Source organism: Cloeon dipterum, chromosome 1 (genome assembly GCF_949628265.1).
Source record: "Cloeon dipterum chromosome 1, ieCloDipt1.1, whole genome shotgun sequence".
Lineage (NCBI taxonomy): Eukaryota > Metazoa > Arthropoda > Insecta > Ephemeroptera > Baetidae > Cloeon > Cloeon dipterum.
Genome location: NC_088786.1, coordinates 36,481,442 through 36,501,044, shown reverse-complemented (window position 1 = coordinate 36,501,044; position 19,603 = coordinate 36,481,442). Strand labels below are relative to the sequence as shown.

The following is a 19,603-nucleotide window of genomic DNA, read 5'->3' as shown; positions in this document are numbered from 1 at the left end:
ATTTTTTTAAACTAAAATGGTTTGATTATAACTCTTCTCCAACAGTTCTCATTTTTGCGAAATAAACCACGAATTTCCGCAGGCAGACAGAGTGTGCTCGTCTCTTGAATAATGCGCACAAACTTTCGTCGTTTCCATTATTGGGAATTTGTTTTCTCTCGAAAAGAAAAAATCCGCGTGGGAAGAATTTAATTAAAATGTTTTTATGAATGGCTACACCCACGGGCAAACAAATATTAAAAATTATGAAAAGGAAAATAAATATCACACGCTTGGGTTTTAGTTTAGTTTTGATCCCATATTTAGAGAATCATTAACACCAGCGGGGGCCAGATGTGCGATAAAATTGGTTCGCAGTGCGCAGATCCAAGATGCCGTCTGAATGTGGGAAACAAAAAGCTCTCTTTGGATTGCCGTACGAGTGTCAAGAGTTTGTTTTTACGATCCAAAAGTTTTATGTCACAATATTGACCAAAACTTGGTTCTATTCGCGCATTTTCACGTAACGTTTTTTCGCGCCATGCTCCACCGGACGCCATATTTGCGCGTCGCCACTGCTTATTAACACTACCCTTCTATGGAATTCTTTAAACAAAATAAATCTAGAACAAAATGGAAAACATCGAATTTTTCCCGTCGAAACAGTTGATAGGATTCAGCAAAATCGAATTCCACTAATTTTCATCCAGATTTTGATTTCCCACCACCTCTAATAGCATCAACGGTATATTCAGGCTCAACAGAAATAAACGTCAGTGCTAAAAAAGCAGAGGTTTGATTGCAGCTAGCGAGAGGTGAAAAAGAAATATGAAAAATTGCGAGGCAGTAATAACAATCAGTGGGCATTGATTGCTGAAGCGCGCGCGCGGCGGGCAGGCCGTCCCAATAATAAAGCCCGCCGTTTTATTGCTCGCACCCGTACAAATCGAGGGCAACCTCTCTATGTAGTAATTAATGTTACATTACCTTTTGTTATGGCAGCCGGCTACTGCTACTATGCTACGCTCCTCGACTCACTTATATGTTCGCCAGCAGCGCAAGAATAATTAAATTGCGCTGCACTCGGCGAGATTCCGGCGCGCAGTTTAATGGCTCGCCTCTCGATTGGCTTTCCTCCTTTTGCTTCTTGTTCTTGCTTTTTTCTCTGTGAAAAAGAACTTGTGGAAAATGATTCATGTTGCCGAGACGTCGACGGTTTGTGGGAGGAAAAAATGAGCTGTGTTGGAGTGACACACAAGATTTATGGCGAAGCTGTTTTCTCTCTCTCTCTCTCTCTCTCTCTCTCTCGCAACTGCCGCCGCCGCCGCTGCTGCACACAACCAGATATTTATCTGAACTCTCAGGCTATTTATGACCTTTTATATGCCACACGTACATGACGTCTATTCGGACTTGATTTTATTATATTTAGTCGCTCGCTCGCGCGCTTGCCCTCTCTCTATCAAAGCTAAGCGACACTGTATTTTCCGGTCGAAAAGACGCTGCATTTGAAAGGCTTGTTTATCGAGAGCTCTTTTGAGACTGAACTATATACTACAATCATTCATTCCCGTCAACTTTATAATAAGCACTGCGTTGCTGTTTGAACTAATAAAATGAGTTAGTCTCGTGCATGACTGATTGTCCAATTAATTATAACTTATAACCTTCCCATTCATTAACATCTTTTGGAAACCTGCTAAACATTATAGAACGAGGAGCTAGGTAGTCTTTTGAATTTAGGTTTTTTGGCACACCATGCATGGAAATTAATTCCACACCATCCAAAATACCTTCAGTACAATTAATATTTTTGTTGTTATTTCTTTTCTAACAGCTGATTAGCCCGGTAATTGGTGAATCGACCGTTAGATGGCACTTCAGGCTAATTGGAAATGTAACAAATTACGCGGGAATGAAATTATTAGGTCGGCACGCCTCTTTTTCGACGCTTCTGATTGGCCGCTGCATGGGACTGTCTCCTGATTGGCCTCCGTTATTTCGACGCCATATTGACTTCTGACCAGCGGGAACCAACACAGATCGCAAATTGGACCCCGTTGAATCTATATAGATGTACTCACTAGATATAGATATTCAGCTTTGGCTAATTCAATCACTTGGGAGAACTCTGCGCATCACAGAGTAATTAACTCAAGCCGATAAAACCACAGCTCAATCTGCATGCCACCAGATGTTCTCATTTTGGTGTGGATTGCATTGTTGAGCGCGTGCTCTGCGTGCACGTTGCAGAGTGAAAATCTGACTAAGCGATGTTTGGGGGTAGAGTGCGGGCCTATTTCCACCTATACACGTGATTCTCTTGCATTGCAATGATGAGTTCATTAGTTCATTATGATTTGGGAGGCTTGCAAAAGCTCTCTGACTCACTTTGCGGCTTTGATGTTTGATTTTTTTTTAAATACAATCATTCCAATTTAATAAAGTTATAACGTTGTTTAGTTAATTGGGCTTCATCTTTCTTCATCTTTTTTCTTGTCACCGGGGGCCAGGTTGCGATCTGTGTTGGTTCCCGCCGGTCAGAAGTCAATATGGCGTCGAAATAATGGAAGCCAATCAGGAGACAGTCCAGCGGCCAATCAGAAGCGTCGAAAAAGAGGCGTACCGACCTAATAATTTAATTCCCGCGTATTTTGTTACATTTCCATTAGCCTAATGTGCCATCTAACGTTCGATTCGCAAATTATCAGGCTAATCAGCTGTTAGCAAAGAAATAACAACTAAAATTCATTATGCTGACGATATTTTCATAAATTTTCCAAATTGTAATTAACTGAGGAGTAAAATTCGTGTCAAGCTGGCGCGTACGTTCTCCTGGATTATACATACTTTGGAAGGCGCGCGCACACGTAAACCCATTTATATGTCCGCATCGAGTGTCTATCTTTGACGTTATTTCCTCGCGGTTATTTACGGCGGCGTCTTTGTCTGTGACACTAAATGCTGGCTACACGGACCAATATTAGTCGAGTGCTTTGTCACCGCGCGGTGCAGAGCGCGCCCTCCAACACAGATGTCTCCTTGGGGCTGCTTTTTTGCGCGGCTCGTGCGCCCGTCGGGCGATTCGCAAGTGGCGCACCACCTGAGGACTTGCTGCTCCGTGCGCCCATTTATCCCCGACTATTGGCACGTGGTTGATGCATTTCCCGCATCGTCAGAGAGCAGCCATGCCGCCGGATCGCGCAGCCCTCTTTCCTTCGGCGAAACTTTTCTTCTTGCACGTTAAAAACTGCGCTCAGACTTGATCACTTTTCCAATTAGTCTGCAGCTCTCTTTACTCTCAAGTGCAATTTCCTTCGGTCTTTTTAGCTGAGCTGCGACTATTAAGGTCGCACTGTCTGGAAATTGAGGTTTGATATCTTTTTTATATGACATGCCACGAGAAGTTTAATTATTAGATTATTACCTTTGCATTTCACCTCGTTTTCCTTTGTTCTTCTCTACAGAAAAACCCTTCAGGACGAAAACGAGAACGATGACCCTGATTACAACCACCAAGGGCCGAATTTACGCGACGCGTAGATATGGCGACTGGTATATTACGGCGTGAAAGTCACAAACGATGAATATTTTTGTTTTTATTTCTTTACTAACAGCTGATTGGCCAGGTACTTGGCGAATCGACCATTAGATGGCACATCAGGCTAGTTGAAATGTAACAAAATACGCGGGAATGAAATTATTAGGTCGGCACGCCCCTTTTTTGACCCTTCTGATTGGCCGCTGGACTGTCTCCTGATTGGCATCCATTATTTCGACGCCATATTGACTTCTGACCGGCGGGAACCGACATAGATCGCCACCCGGCCCCCAGTCATTCGTAAAAATCTTTTTGTTAGTCGTTGGAAACTTTCAAAGTCTGGTGAGATATTTTTTCAAATTTCAAACAGTGCTTTAAATTAATATACGTGTTGAACCCGTTTTTTAAAATTGTTTTAATTATTCCAGAGTTTTATGAAGTTATAAAATAATCCAATTAATTACAACAAATAATTCTTTTAAAATTGCACTCTATTCTCAACCGTTTATTCTGTCAATTAAATCGATTGATCACATTTTTCCGTATTCTTATTTATTTTAACGGTAATGCGCAGCGCACAACGCACTCTCTTTTTTACCTCTGATGGTAAATGCGTGTCTTTTGAATCCGCGACGCAGCAGGCCTACACACGTCTGCGTCGAGATGGGCACTTGTTCTTTCCTCTCTGGCAAATGCGAGCTCAAAAGCAGAAACCCATTTATGTCTGGCAGCAAAATTTTATCTGGATCATCTTATCTCTGTTCTTTTGAGAATGAGAAGCAAGAAAATTTCGCCCGCCCGGCCGAGCAAACAATGCCCGCGCGCCCGCTCGCCCGCCCACTCGCGCGCTAAAAGCTTTTGTACTCTCTTTTCCTCTCTCTCTCGCTCGCTCGCTCTCTCGTTCTCTCGCTCGCCCGGCTCATTACGAGGCCTGAGAGCATATTTTTGTAGCCGTGATGGAGCGGTGCGGTCCATTTTGCTTGCAAGTGACGCGTGTAATTCTAGCCGGGGATGAGCGCCGGACACGCACGCACCGCTGCCGCAACGGCAAAGTCCGAATATGTGTTTGTTTTTGGCAGCCCCTCGAGAGTGGATCACCTGACGCAAAGGTGTGTCTGCCCACTTTTCACGACGTGCACCGCAATTTCAACTGAAAGGCCGGCCGGCTCTATTTCTAAAAAGCACTGTTTTTTACGACTCGACAAGAACATTAACGCGCAGGAGTAACGCTGTATTATATTTTTAAATAAACATTCTGCGTAATAGCTGTGTTTTCTTAATGATATTCCAGGTTTTTTTTAAAGGTGCTGGATTCTTATCCTCGCAGGATTCCTCAACATGGTTTATATTTCAGTTTAAATACAGGCAAGAAAATTCCGGTGTTTATCAAGCAATAAAAAATGCCCGTCTCATATTCCCAAAAAAACTACCATCAGCTTTTCAAAATTAAGATTTTTTTAATATTTTAAGACCGTCTTTGACGACGTTTCTGAGTTCACCAATCGATTCTTGAGGATCGAATTAGGTAAAATGGATATTTTTCCGACGAACAAGTGCAGCGCGACGTGCGAACTTTTTTTCCCGCCAAAACAATTCGAGAAGTGCGCATGCGTCAGAGCTGGTTTGAGCAAATGCAGAGAGACCGCCTGCACGAATGACTTCTTTGTCAGATCCAGCCAGCTCTGACGCATGCGCAGTTCTCGCATTCATATTGTTTTGGCGGGAAAAAAGGTTCGCACGTCTCGCTGGACTCTTTGGTCGAAACAAATATCCACTGTATCTAATTTGACCCTCAAGAATCGATTGGAGTGCTCAGAAACTTCGTCAAAGATACCATATTACAGTTTTCGACAAACTGTACATTTCCTGGTACTAAAATACTCAATAACTGGCGGCAATCGATGTATGTAATATTAGCTTTTGATCGATTTATCAACCACTCCGTGATCTGTATTAGTATTACTGTTCCAATTAGTCTGTTTGGCTCGGGGCGAAGAATAGTTCGTTTCTATACTGACGGAATGGGTGCTGAGCTATACACAAAGGGCGGGTGCGCGCGGCAAAATAGAGGATATATGCATATTCGCTCTATACATATGAATGGGAAAAGTTTTTTAATCAATTTGCACAAGCGGCGCTTGCCCGCGTTTGCAGTTTGTTCTCGAAACAGGAAATATGTCTGCTAAGTCACTATTGTCGCTGCAGGAAATTGCAAAAATGCCGACCAGGCAACAGCGAAAAATTGGATTTTGTACAAAGTTGATTGAAACGCGCATTCGGGTGAAACTCTAGAACGATTAAAAAACGTTTCATGTAAGACTTGATGTATAAAACACGCCATGAAAATTTAAGCAGATATATTGACAGAGTTTAACAATGAAAAATGAAAACTTGGAAGGCGGTTTATGACTAAAAACCTTTACTTTTGCGTTTTTTTTTGCAATTTTGCGCAGTTTTATTGATTTTAAAAAATCGAAATAGAGTTTTACAGATCAATAAAAATGCCACTGGTTTCACCAAAAGACCGAACACTCTTAAAATAATCGTAATTTTCCACAATATTTGACTTTTTGGCGCAAAATGTGACCTTTTTGAGGTTAAATTCGAAAAAATCCCAAAATTTCTGGGTTTTTTCCAGTGGTGCATTTTCGCGCATTGCAAAATTGGCGAACCCTTTAAAAACATACATACGAACCCTTTTCCTGCCATGTCATTTGATGATCAAAGTTGTGATAAAATCTATTTGCGAACAAGAAACCTCTGGCTGGAGGCAAAACCTTTTACATTAGAGCTGCGATCGTATTACAAACAAAGATAATCAAAACATTTTCCGCGCACTAGAGTACAAGAAGAAGCAAAAGCAGTTCATCTTGGTGCTTGATTCACCCTTGACCCTCTGCCCTTGCAATCAAAGCAGACAAGGAGAAAAAGAAGGCGAGGAAGTGTATATGCGCCGGTCGCAAAAAGCGAGAGCGACTTAATGGAAAGAGGATGTCTGTGAGCAGTCAAGTCGACGACGGCGGCCGTTGCGCCCCGCGAGTGCTGTGTGCGTTGCTGTATTACTCTTAAAATAAATTCATAATTTATGGCACGAGACGGGAGCTGGCAACAAACACCTCTCTCGTTGCTGGAACAAGCGCACAAAGAGCAGGAAGCTTTATTTTGCGCGGGGAGAGAGAGAGAGAGAGAGCGAGAGAGCGAGAGCCAGAAGCTCTTTGCCGTCTGACGGGCCAGAGATATGGTCGGGCAAAAAGCATGATGGCCGACAATTGCTTGGACGAGCAGAAGTTATTAATTGCTCTCGGCACTCGCTTTCCTGCTGCAAAACACCCACTCAGATTTTTCCGCCAGCCGCCAAGGGCATAGCAATCGCTCCAGAGTTCAGCTCGCTATGTGTGTGTGTGTGTGGGTGTCAATTTTTCTTTCTGGGTCAAACACATAAAAAGGGTTATTGCTGTTCCAACAAAGTTTTGATACTTGTTCGCCAATTACTCTTCCTTTCTTTCTGCACGCGCGCGAAAGCAGATCTTTAGGACCAACGCAGAGACTACTCGAGAATGGAAATTGAAGATTAAAACAACGCCTCGCTGACTTTTTTTTCCCGGCGCAGCAAACTTCGAGCCGAGTACCTTGCAAACTCTTTACCATCAAATGATATTGTAAAAGTGTAGGATGCGCCATTTGAACTATCTTTGCCGTGCTCCTCTTGAACGATTCAACGAATAAAACTTTGAGATTGAGAGCAGGAGAAGAGAGAAAATGAAGGAATTTCCCTTAAATTTGTTATATATATCTCCTTAATTCAAACAAATTAATTAAAATAAAATATTATATGAAACGTTATAACTTTTAAAATACTTCTGCGACCAACAGTGGACCAAAATCCAATTTTTCTTTTTTTACCAAAGGAAATTAATTGCTTCCGGGGCAAGAAAAATGATGAAAATTTAATTGCGAGAAGATAAAAAATAGTACTTTTGAGTCTTGAAAGCTATTTTTTATTTTTACAAAAATTGCAGTTTTTCGAAAGGGGTTTTTGTTTGGCCTCATTAAAATTCAACAGTTTCTAATAGCGTCAAAACCTGCCTAAATTGAAAGAGTCAACTGGCCGTTAGAGAACCTTTAAAAATTTTTTAGGACAAATCAAAATACCAAAAGTTAAGTCAATTTATTCAAGAATCATGATTGACAAATATTTTTTTCATATTTTAATAATTTCTATGATTTTCAGGTAGCAAATTGCACAATAAAGGAGAGAGAGCCAATTAGTTTACACAGTTTACACGTCATGTGACGATAGGGATCGCACCAATTACGACTTAACCATCAAAGGGATTGTGAAATCTAAATAGCATTTCAGAATTTGCATCATCATATATGGTATCTATCAGGTAGGGCGCACTAATCAATCCCACGCGTTGTGCAAACTCAATAAACGCGCACGCAGCCAAATTGGTTCAACCTTTGTGCCCCTGCTCATATTTAGCGGCCGTCGCCGACTATTTGCGCGCAAAGCCCGATCAAAGGCGGTCAGAAGTCGGAATCCCAAATCAAGTCGTCGCCGCGTTCCGAGCCGAAAATTCCACGCGCCAATCTATGCCGCGTCGTGTTTGATTGAGTGCGAAAAGACCCTCCTCTCGATCTGGACGCATTTTATTACTTTTCAAGCGTCACCGACCCTCAGGAATTTTATTATTATTAAACTGGCGCGTCCCTGCACGTTTTACGGCGCGTTAACGCCGCGCGCTCTACATTTATATGTATATGTCCGCACGTATACACGCGCGAGCCACTTTTCCAGCGGCCTCCATGTGAGTGTGTGTGTTTGTGCCGCCACTCCAGAGTCGGGGTTAATGAAGTCGGCGGCACACAGGCAGACAATGCTGTGCCGGCGGCCAACAAAAGTGCTTTCAAACGCCGGTAAAAGAGAACAGGTAGCTCAGCGGGGATGGATAAATCTCAATAAAGTCTGAAGATTTATTCGGCTGGCGCACGCCCATTTTACTTTTTAAACAAGCCCTCGAGGTGAGTGTTTTGGCTACACGCATACCGCCTGCTGCTGCCTACACTACTCGCACAAATTTAGCGCCTGGTTGCAGGTGGCAAAGCAATTGCGGCCGAATAAATTAAATATCTGCCCATTCTTCAAGCCGCCTGTCTTTACTTAGTAATGAGAGAGCCACGCGCCGTTTTACGCCCTCGCGAGAAACGAGAACTGTTTTCCAGACTTTGCTCCAACATGCAAAAGATTCAACGGACTGATTATCAAGTTGTGACTGAAGGGTTTTTTCTTAGAAATTTATCAAATGCATAAATTAGAATTGTAAAATAAAAATAATTACCAATGGAAGTCATTTGGTCATTTACTCGGGCTTTAAATCAAATTTTAGCAACCATAAATTATGTGCCCTGATTTTGGAGAAATGGCGTTTGATGGTGTGTGCCAATGCGCGAGTGGAGCTGCGTGAAGTGCTATTATAAATTCACGTCTTTTAAGTCTAATTTATCCGCCGGGCGAAGAGGGACAAGAAAAAGGCCCAGCCGAGCGGAATATTTATTTCGACGTCCTCTTTTTGTTTTCCTCTCTCTCTCTCTTTCTGGCAGCTTTCGCTACTTCTGCCAGACAGCAAACGTCGCGGACGCATGCAAGAATTATCGAGGCCTGTCGAGCAGCAAACAAATTTACGTCGTTCCTCGAGAAAATGAGAAAAGCTCTCTTGCATCTGCTCACAAAACCGCTTGATTAATTTAGATTGCAGTCGTTTCAGTTTGTCTGCGCTTGATTGCGTGTGATGCTCTTCATAAAATGAGAATTTATTTTTAAACTGTCCTTTTTTTTATTAAAAATATATTCCAGATTACATTTAAGATTTAAGTCCATTAGCAAGGTAAGAAACCAATGTTCTTTTTATTGCTTTTGCTAAAATACCTTATTATTATTATTACGAGGAGTATGCGTTGCGTAGAAAAGTATAAATTATTTTGTGCTTAGGAATTTTCACTGCTTCTTGATGCGGGTCCTGTCAAGCACTTGTCGAGACGGTCTCAGGCCGAAAAGTATGAAACTCCTGTCAAAAGACTGCGTGTTTCTCCACTGCAGGTCGGTTTTATGGAGGGCGTCCAGAATTCCCACCACTCCGTAGTTTTGATTGCTCCTGGAACGAAAGAAAGAAAGAAAGTAGAGATGAGTTAACCTTCCGTGTCGATAATTCACCAGTTTAAAGCCTTAACAGATGATGGCGCCACCGTATTCTTTGATAATAAATTTAATTTTAAGGCCATTCCGCTGCGATTCCAGACTCAATCCTGTCACTGTGCATTCTTCACTTAATTTGCTTTCTTTTGACGTGCTGAAAACCAAAATCAGTCCAGCCATTCGCCGTAGAAACATTGGGAGAGATTTTTTATTTTAAAAAACAGTTTTTTCACGATTCAACCGCGATTGTCTTAACCGATTTTGGTTTTCAGCACGTCAAAAGAAAGGATATTGAGTGAAGAATCCACATTAGCAGGAATAAGTTTGAAATCGCAGCTTAAGTGCCTTAAAATTAAATTTATTACCAATGTATACCGTGGCGCCATCTGTTGATGGCTTCCAACACTAAAAGGGTGTATTTCACGCACATCTGGTGGTGGAAATCGTGGAACTCAGGGCAGGGCGCGAGCGGCAGGTGGTAGCCCGAGTGTACGGTCAGCGTCCAGCAGGTGACCAGGACGAACCACGACCAGCTGATGAGCGGGTGCGACTTGAGCACCACTGGACCGATCGCCACCGGCAGCACGTTGGACACAATGTGCTCCAGGGGGTGGCAGTAGGCCGCGATCAGCGCGATTGGCGCCGTCCACTCGTGGTGTTGCTTGTGGAACCGCTTGTAAAATAGACGGTGGTGCAACAACCTGTTAATGACGAAGAATACAAGTTTTTAAACTATATTGGACCAAAAAATTAGCTGAAACTATTCGGTAGCAGTAAATATGACTTTTTTAATGAGGAATGTCCCGCGGTTTTTAAAGAACGTTTTTGACGAAGTTTCTGAGCCAACCAATCGATTCTTGAGGTTCGAATTAGGTAAAATTGATGTTTTTCCGACCAAAAATTGCAGCGCGACGTGCGAACTTTTTTCCCACCAAAACAATTTGAGAAGTGCGCATGCGTCAGAGCTGGTTTGAGCACTTGCAGAGAGACCGCCTGTACGAATGACTTCTTTTCTTTGTCAGATCCAGCCAGCTCTCACGCATGCGCAGTCCTCGCATTCATATTGTTTTGGCGGGAAAAAAGTTCGCACGTCGCGCTGGACTATTTGGTCGGAAAAAATATCCAATTTACCTAATTCGACCTTCAGGAATCGATTGGTGAACTCAGAAACGTCGTCAAAGACGGTCTTTATATAAATATCAGTATATTAGCCAATCAGAGCGAGAAAAGAAAGAATAAGTGTCACTCCAGTCACTCCACTCACCTGTGGCTGTAGTAGAAAAAGATTTCCCTGAAAGCGAAGGTGAGCATAAGATGCTGCAGCATGGTGGAGATGGAGGGCAGGACTGCGACGATCTCAGGGTCTACCTCCTTTCCGTTGAGCCAGCGTCCGAACTCGAATGCCACGATACCGAAGACGAACCCGACGATTTGGTTGACGAAAACCACCCTGGCGGCGTTGCTCAGTCTGGGCGCGCTGGGCGGCTGGTTGGTGCCCGGCTGCACTTTGTACGCCGCCAGCAAGCCTGAGAAATCGATCAGCATAAAGAGGCCGCTGACCGTCCAGTAGACGACGCCGGACACCACCGACGGCATCATGCCGAACAGCACGCGCTGGTTGTGGCCAAACGCGTCCAGCACCGACGTCCATTTTTCCTGCCAGAAGTCAGGCGATGGCGCCCAATCTCTGAAATTGTGAAACGGAAATTAAAAAACAGACTAGGCCCTAAGGATCATGTGCAGTTAAAAAAATATAAAGGTAGCGGTGTAAATTTTCGAGAAAATGGGCCTCAAAGTTAGCATTGTTTTAAATGGAGAATTCTGAGAGGAATTTTGCAATCGCGATTTTCACTGAATTTGCGCTTTTCCCCAAAGAAAGACTCACACTGTCAGATAGATCTCAATGAGAGGATTCCAAATCATGTGAGAAAACATGGTCAAGCGCTGGAAATTTCGGACAAAACTGGCCAAAATCATCTCATTCTCATTAATCGGCGTCCAGAAATTTTCAAAGAAATTTTGCGTGAAAATAAACTATTTGAGAAATATTTGCTCAGTAGATTCAAACTGGAAATTTAATCAGCCTGCTGAATATAGGCAGTTTTTGACGCTTCTATCAACTGGTAAATTTTAATTAGGACAAACAGACCCCTTTCGAAAATATGCAATTTTTGAAAAAATAACAAATAACTTTCAAGAGTTAAACGAATTTCTTTTTATTAAATTTACATAATTTTACACACCCCGGAAGCAATTAATGTCCTTAGTTAAAAAAGGGCGTATAATCAAGAAAATTTAAAAAAAATGGATTTTGGGCCACTTTTGGTCCAAGTACATGAGTAAATTAGTTGTTTAGGTTAAATTCTCATGTTAATTTATTTTTTTAATAAAAAATACTCTATATTATGCCACTTTAAAATTCAAACATAATTTACCCAAATTAGAAATAATTTTTTCATCATTTTTCCCTTACAACAAAGTCAGTTTTTTTATTTATGATTTTATCACATGGCCAAGATATCACGGCTCAATCTTTTAAATCTTGATTACAGAGCACTTATAGCCTAATCTTATCTTAACACACAATATTTTTCTTTTCCTTCCTCTATATGGCAAAAATAAATTATTGAACAACACAATTAATCTGGCTGCCAACAGAAAAATAAGTTAAAGACGCAGTTTATCTTTATTTTGGTTAGTAACAACCAAAAAATTCTGAGTAAAAAAAGTGTAAATAAGAAAAATGTCATGCGCTAATTTTTGTGAGAAGAGTGCCAATCTAGAGGAAATTTTTATATCCAGGTCAATTTTGATCAGTTGCATGTGGTGAAAGCCGGTTGCTAAGCCGGTTTTTTACTATCCAAATTATACCTGGCAAACGAGGCGAGACCAGCCATCGGCAGGGCCCATATCAGGAACTGCAGGTACGAGGTGAAGATCACCGTCAACAGCCGGCTCCAGTAGTCCCCTGCAATGTCACGAGGCATTTTTAAACATCACTCATTGCTGCACTACTACTTGTAAACAAACGCGTACCCATCTCGCACTTGCCCAGCTGTTCGACCAGCGATAGCGGCAGCGAGTGAATGCTTACGCCGCGAGACGAAGGAAGGAGACCTTGGACCTTGGCTTTATTTAATTGCGCGCCGCGGTGGGAATGGCTGACGTCACAGATTTCGGCTCCGAACCGCGCATGCATAAAAGCAACTTTCATTATTTTAACGTCGCTACTATTGGTATTTGTTTGCCGGTCCAATCAAGAAAGCACTTCTTGAACCGTGCGCGCAATTTAAATCAAAGTTTTTCCTGCAATTTGGAACTCCCACTGACGGAAATTAATTTTCTTTCCGTTCTCAATGGTGCTTGTAAAATCTAATTTGCCTTGATCATTTTCATTATATTTTATATAAACTCGTTACGACTATTGCGAATCGAATATAAAGCCTCTCACAGGAGCGCCGATGGTGAAAAGGAATAAAATGCTTGCTGTTTGCAAGGGTGCACATATTTTATATAAAATTATTTCTGAAGTGTCTGAACAGAATCTAACTAATGAATGGGAATAAGGCTGTATAAATAGCATTTTATTTACTTTAATGATTTGATGTTCATGTCTGGCTCGCAGATTTAAAAAAAAATAACGATGTTTGAAGAGGGCGAGAGAAATATATTAAATATTTAGCAGAACGCAAAATGTTAAAATTGAGAACAAGTAGGGATAGGTGTGGGAGCAGGAATATGAGTGAAGTAGTCTGTTACAAAATTACTTGTTTAATTTAGAAAAGGAAATTATAACCTTCACAATCTAGATTTTGAAATTTCCTAAACAATTGTACGAAATTCTGGTCACCTTTTCGTGTCTCAATAAGTTCTCCAAAATTTATCTGTGCAACGCTGCGTGACTTTAGAGAGTAATTCTAAGGCTGTGAATTTTAGACGGTTAATTTAAAAAAAGCTTCACTCTTCCTTGACCAAATGAAACAAAAGCGGAAACTGTAGGAGATTCAGTTCTCGTTTGGGAGCCGCGCGCAGAGAGCAAAATGACGTGTGCCGCGCGCACTCTTGTTTTTTTTTAATTACGGTGGAACTTGATCTGTAACCCATATGATTCTTTTTTTAAAAATAAATGAGCTTTCCGGAGGCGTGTTCAATTTTTTTTTTACCACAAACTTTCTAAATAATAGCGCCGCCAGCAGAAAAATAGGAATTTTTCAAATATCTCGCTATTTTTAAAACTTCAAATCTCGGGTTCTAACCGCCAGAATTGCAAAAACTGCACACCATTCAACTCGTCTTAACCAAAATATTTAAAGGGGGACCAACCTTCATCCCCCTTCCACCCCGTGTATTAAAGTAACGAGAAAAATCGCGTCATTTAGCACTTTCAGCCAATTTATTCACTGTTAAAAATGCTCTTATATTGAAAAAATCTACCCAAAGTTATATTGGCTATATAGACGAGGTTAAGACAAGTCGAACAGTGTGCAGTTTTTGCAAATCTGACAATTAGAACCCGAGATTTAGCGATTGAAATGTTGGCGAAAATTCGATTTTTTTTTTGTTTTTGCTAATATTGTCACTGCCAAATCTTTGGTTCTAACCATCAGAATTGCAAAAACTGCATACAGTTCAACTCGCCTTAACCTTCACTAGATAGCCAAAATGTTTTGAGGGCGATCAACCCTCATCCCCCTTCCACCCCGTGTATTAAAGTAACGAGAAAAATCGCATCATTTAGCACTTTCAGCAAATTTACTCACTGTTCAAAACGCTCTTAAATTGACAAAATCTACCCAAAATTATATTGGATCTCTAGACATGGTTAAGACAAGTCGAACAGTGTGCAGTTTATGCAAATCTGACAATTAGAACCCGAGATTAAGCGATTGAAATGTTGGCAAAAAATCGATTTTTTGTGTTTTGCTAATATTGTCACTGCCAAATCTTTGGTTCTAACCATCAGAATTGCAAAAACTGTATACAGTTCAACTCATCTTAACCTTCCCTAGTTAGCCAAAATGCTTAAAGGGTGATCAACCCTCATCCCCCTTCCACCCCGTGTATTAAAGTAACGAGAAAAATCGCGTCATTTAGCACTTTCAGCAAATTTACTCACTGTTAAAAACGCTCTTATATTGAAAAATCTACCCAAAATTCCATTGAATATCTAGAGAAGGTTATGAAAAGTCGAACGGTGGGCAGTTTGTGCAATTCTGATGGTTAGAACCCAAGATTTTGAGTTGCAAAAATAACGAAATTTGAAAAATTCCTATTTTCTCGGTGCGCGGCCGGAATTATTTAGAACGTTTGTGGCAGAAAAAATTAATATATGGTTGTTACTCTCACAATTAGTCCGTACATTCATGTTTCAAGTTATCACAGGTCAGTTTACAAATAGGAAAAAGCATGTGAGAAAGGGCGACATTTAATATAATTATTATTTTGTAAAAGAAAATCATTTTCAATCATTTTTACCACGAAATAGTCGGTTTTAGATGATTTCAAGTAAGGTTTGCACACTTTGAACACCATAAAATTGCATCATTCTTGCTCATATGATTTGAAACTTAGAAAAAAGGCAATTGTCTAAAATTCACAGCCCTCTAAATTTCTATTTAGGGCAAAAATCCACCATTTTTAGCTTACCGCTTGTCTAAATTGTCTATTTTTAATATTTAAAAATTTATTTCTGCGGTAACGAAAAGACAAGACGTGTGGAAAAGCAATCTTGTTGAATCGAATCAGTGCAGTTGTGAATGTTTAAGGAACAAAAGCCACTCTTTCGCCACATCCTGCGATTGGAGCGCAGACGAATCGGCGGCAGCGGCGTAAATCACGTCGGTGCAAATCCACAGGTAAGTCTCGAACGCGGCGGCGGGTGCGATAATAAGTTAATCTCGGGGTTCATCTGCAAACACATGAGCCAGTCTGAATAATTGAGCGGGGAGCCTCCCTTAAGGCCAGGTGCCAAGAAGCCGAGCGCGCGCGCTCGCGCGCGTGTGTGTGTGTGCTCTCGCTTTAATAATTTGACACCACTCTCGGCAGCCGGCGGAGAAAAGACGCCGGGCGCGAGTAATTAATGTCAATAATTAACACCGCCACGCCCTGCACTCTCGGAGGTGCGTGCGCGACACATTTCGTTGCTCGCAGGCTAGACAAAGTCTTCCTCCTGTATATGCTTTTGCGTGTCTGCCTCTTCGCGGCTACGACGAACAGCTTTAGACAGGCAAAGTCGAGAGGGAAATTGGCGAAAAAATTACAGTTATATTCTGGAAAAAATGACCGTAGCATTTTAAAGTGGAATGATAGTAATTTTTATTTTAAAAAATGATATTAAATGAAATTTTTTTCATTTACTTCTGACCAAAAGTGCCCCAAAATCCAATTTTTCTAATTTTACCGGTTACGCCCTCTTTTTTTAGCAAAGGAAGTTCAACAGGGTGAGAAAAATATGAAAATTTAATTGCGAGAAGATAAAAAAAATAGTACTTTTGAGTCTTGAAAGCTATTTTTTATTTTTTCAAAAATGGCGGATTTTCGAAAGGGGTGTGTGTATTGCCTGATTAAAATTCACCAGTTGATAGTAGCGTCAAAAACTGCCTAAATTCAGAAAGCTGATTAAATTTCCAGTTTTTTTCCTATTTAGCAAATTTTTCTCAAATTTACCATTTTCGCATAAAACTCGTCTGAAAATTAAAGCACCTTTAAATTTGTTTAAATTTAAATCAAAATGTTTTTCTCTGAAATTCTGCGTAGTATTTAATCCTGAGATAAAATAGAACAATAATTTAAAGATTTATGATTTAAAAGGCTTAATAACCAATTAATAATTAGGTTGTGCGCTCCATCTCCCTTATGAGGTCATTTGCAAAGTGGCCGGCCAATTAAGCCAACTCGTTTGAATTGCAAATAATGACGACTGCGTATATACGCTCTAATTTCTTGTCAAAAGGCGTCCTGTGGAGATTCCGCGTTGCCTTTTTCGTGTGAGATACGAAAATCATCCAAATTGCTCCTTGACGCATTAATTTTCAGCACGCTGCGTTTCTCAGCGCCACCGGGGGAATAATTTACGAAAAACCAGTCGTGGTGCGCGCGGCCGGGAAGTCATTAAAACGCAGGCAAATATTAAAAAAGCATAAAAAGCGGGGACGAGCGAACAAACCCAATTCGCGGCAACATCTGCGGCGAGAATTTTTCCCTCTGAGTGCGCGTTCGTTAAAAGCAGGTCTCTGCCTGCAATTGGGGCGGCGGCGGGCAAAAAATGATTTAATTGCCAGCCCTTGTGCGTGCGTCAGCCGCCGCGGCTAATAGTATTTTGATGAGAAATTCCGACGCCGCGCGCCATCCTCTTTTCCCTAGTTTGGCGAAAATTGCGCACCATATACAGCTTCCGGTCTGGCCGCAATATCCATCAGATTGCAATCCAATTTGTTCCATCAGCACGGCAATTATTGTGAAAATAAGTTTAATATCCAGGAAACTGTCTCCTCCGAAATAACTACTATGATTTTTATTTAATTATTCTTGTTTATTCTTGATCTATTTTACAACAGCCAGACATTAAAAAAGTGATACAAATAAAATAGTTAATTCATCAGATCATTAATTTACAAAAGGAAATATCATGTAAGGATGTATAAGCTTTGAAGTTGAGAAAAGATTGATTTTTTTAATTCGACTGTAGGGTTTCTTAGTGGAAGATGTATTTCTTTTGCTAAGCAGAACTCCCCCTTCTATGCGCTTTTGTTCCAGCACTCAAAAGCAAATCCATCTCGAGCGTCACTTGCAAATGAATTCCTGTCAACAGCCGCGCGATTTATATTCGTGCGGAATAAATTAAACTGCTCCCGTTTTGGCGCGTGCAATCATTCTCGCGTTTAGCCCGCTGCGTATATACGCATTTGTTCATTTCTCCGTTGCGACAAATATGCGTTCAATATAAATTTATGCCAAAGTCGTCAATGCCGTTCAATTGACTGGACTTTGCGGCCGCGGCCACACATCCGCCGTGCTCCTCTGCTTTCTGCTATTGCTGGTGCTGAAAACAAAAACTGAGATGCTCAGTCAGTTTGGCGGGTTCGCGGCCGCTCAAATTGAATTATATAAACGGTAACCTGCAAAGGTCTGCGAGCGAAAACCAAAAAAATATAGTTTTATTGAATTTCAATAGAAAATTATCTCAACGGTTTAAAATACTAAAATGCAGGAGTTCCATGAATTATTTTTGTATGACGAGGCGCTAACCAAGAGTTAAAAATATGCAGCCACCACATAAAACGATAAGTTCATTTCGTGTTGCTTTATCGAATTAATTGCAAATAGAGTTACTGAGTCAAAGCAGAGTACATTACGGTAGTTCTCCAACAGCCGAAGAGAATGAACGTAATACATAAAATAGAGACCGAGGGCGCCAAATGAAAGCGTTTTCCTCTCTGTTAGTAGTTCACCGTGCTGTCATTTTGTCCGTGTGTTTGTATTGTAACTGAAATTGCGTTTTCCTATTTACCTTCAGTAGACTGTACACAGGAAATTTGAACGGATTTTAATTTTGAGCCCAGCAAAAGTACGTGAAATCGAAAAGTATCATTTGAATTAAGTTCTGCGCAGATATGAATATGAAAAATATTTGTAAATTACTTCTAGACATGGTTTTGGCCAATTTAGAAAGCTTTATTGTAAATATTCTTCTTGATAAACACGTTTTTGGGGTTTTTAATTTTATTCATATTAATAAAACTAGTGCGATTGAGATAACCACATTTGTACAAATAGAGTTTGACAGTAAATTCCAACAATGCGACGATTTCTTGCTGCCTCAAAATCAGCTGTTTCTTCTTCAAACCTCAGAATGTTGGCTCTCTTTTTCTTTTCATCATTCTCGTCTTTAGTTTCGTTTTGTTGAGACCAGCGAAATCAGTTTTCACATACCAGTCGCGACAATTATTATAGTCTGACTAAATTTCTATTTGACGGTCTGCCTGCAGTGTCGATGAGGGTTGACATTAATTAAAAGGGCTGCGGGTTATTTTAAAGCAGCCGCCGACTGACTCTGCGTCGGCGGCGGCCGCAATTTCCGCGAACCGATATAGCAGCGGCTTTTTGTTGTTTAGCTACATAATAAAAAGCAATGCAATTGAGCGGCGTTTTTACGACGAGCGGCGGCAGTTTCGATTTTTTCGCTCGTTCCACTTGTCGTTCGCTCTTCCGTTTTATAGTGCAGCGCTTGAGGAGATGGCTTTCCGTTTTGCACTCGCGCTCGCTCGGGTGCAGAATTCAAAACGCAAAACGAGCGCTGGATTCGGAGCGGCTCGCCTTTATTGGCACTAAACTTTTCCGCGGCATTCAAAATTGATCGGGCACTGATGAAAAGAAGTGCGGCGGCCCCGAAAACAAATTGTTTTGCTTTTATGCTGGCCTTTTCCGCGTCGCCTTAATTGATTATTTAAGATGAAACGCGAGTTTATTCGTTTTCGCCAGCCCGGCCTGCTTTCTGGTCTGTGATGAAGGCCTGCATCAGGATGGCCAAGTTGAGCGTGCATGTGTACACCGACTGGAACAAAAAAAAACACACAATTTAATTATTCGCAGCGCGCGCAAACGCACGTCTTACTGTCAAGAGCATTTCCTTGTCCAAACAGAACAGTCCGCCTGCAGTCATTTTTATTTTCATCCCCGTCGTTTCAATGCACATGCACGATAGCTGAAAAAATATTAAAATATCTCAGCCTCTAAAGCAGAAAAGACGCTTCACCTGACTAAAAAGCAGCTTTTCCCATTTTTTCATGCTGGAGAAACATATTATATTTTACTTACCAAGTCTCTTTGCATCCCAGATGGCATCTGATTCAAACATTTCGTTACAATAGGCCCCGTCCTCTTGCTCT

General features: G+C 41.2%; 1 protein-coding gene and 1 long non-coding RNA gene across 3 annotated transcripts; both read right to left on the bottom strand.

Annotated features, from left to right (window-relative positions):
* Nucleotides 1–9,343: 9,343 nt before the first annotated feature.
* On the bottom strand, nucleotides 9,344–12,806 carry LOC135948548 (fatty acid hydroxylase domain-containing protein 2-like). Of its 2 annotated transcripts, XM_065497884.1 has the most exons (5): nucleotides 12,753–12,806; nucleotides 12,588–12,684; nucleotides 10,981–11,403; nucleotides 10,145–10,417; nucleotides 9,344–9,675 (listed from the first exon to the last, which is right to left on the bottom strand). In XM_065497884.1, exons 1-5 carry the CDS (start codon nucleotides 12,754–12,756, stop codon nucleotides 9,519–9,521), a joined length of 954 nt encoding a protein of 317 aa, XP_065353956.1. In that variant the 5' UTR covers nucleotides 12,757–12,806; the 3' UTR covers nucleotides 9,344–9,518. The 2 variants fall into 2 exon arrangements, with proteins under 2 accessions (XP_065353956.1, XP_065353955.1); XM_065497883.1 differs by lacking the exon at nucleotides 12,753–12,806 and having other exon boundaries at nucleotides 12,588–12,743.
* Nucleotides 12,807–18,773: 5,967 nt separating this feature from the next.
* LOC135934792 (uncharacterized) lies at nucleotides 18,774–19,603 on the bottom strand. Its single transcript, XR_010574140.1, has 3 exons — nucleotides 19,533–19,603; nucleotides 19,330–19,419; nucleotides 18,774–19,269 (listed from the first exon to the last, which is right to left on the bottom strand). It is a non-coding gene; the product is annotated as an uncharacterized LOC135934792 (long non-coding RNA).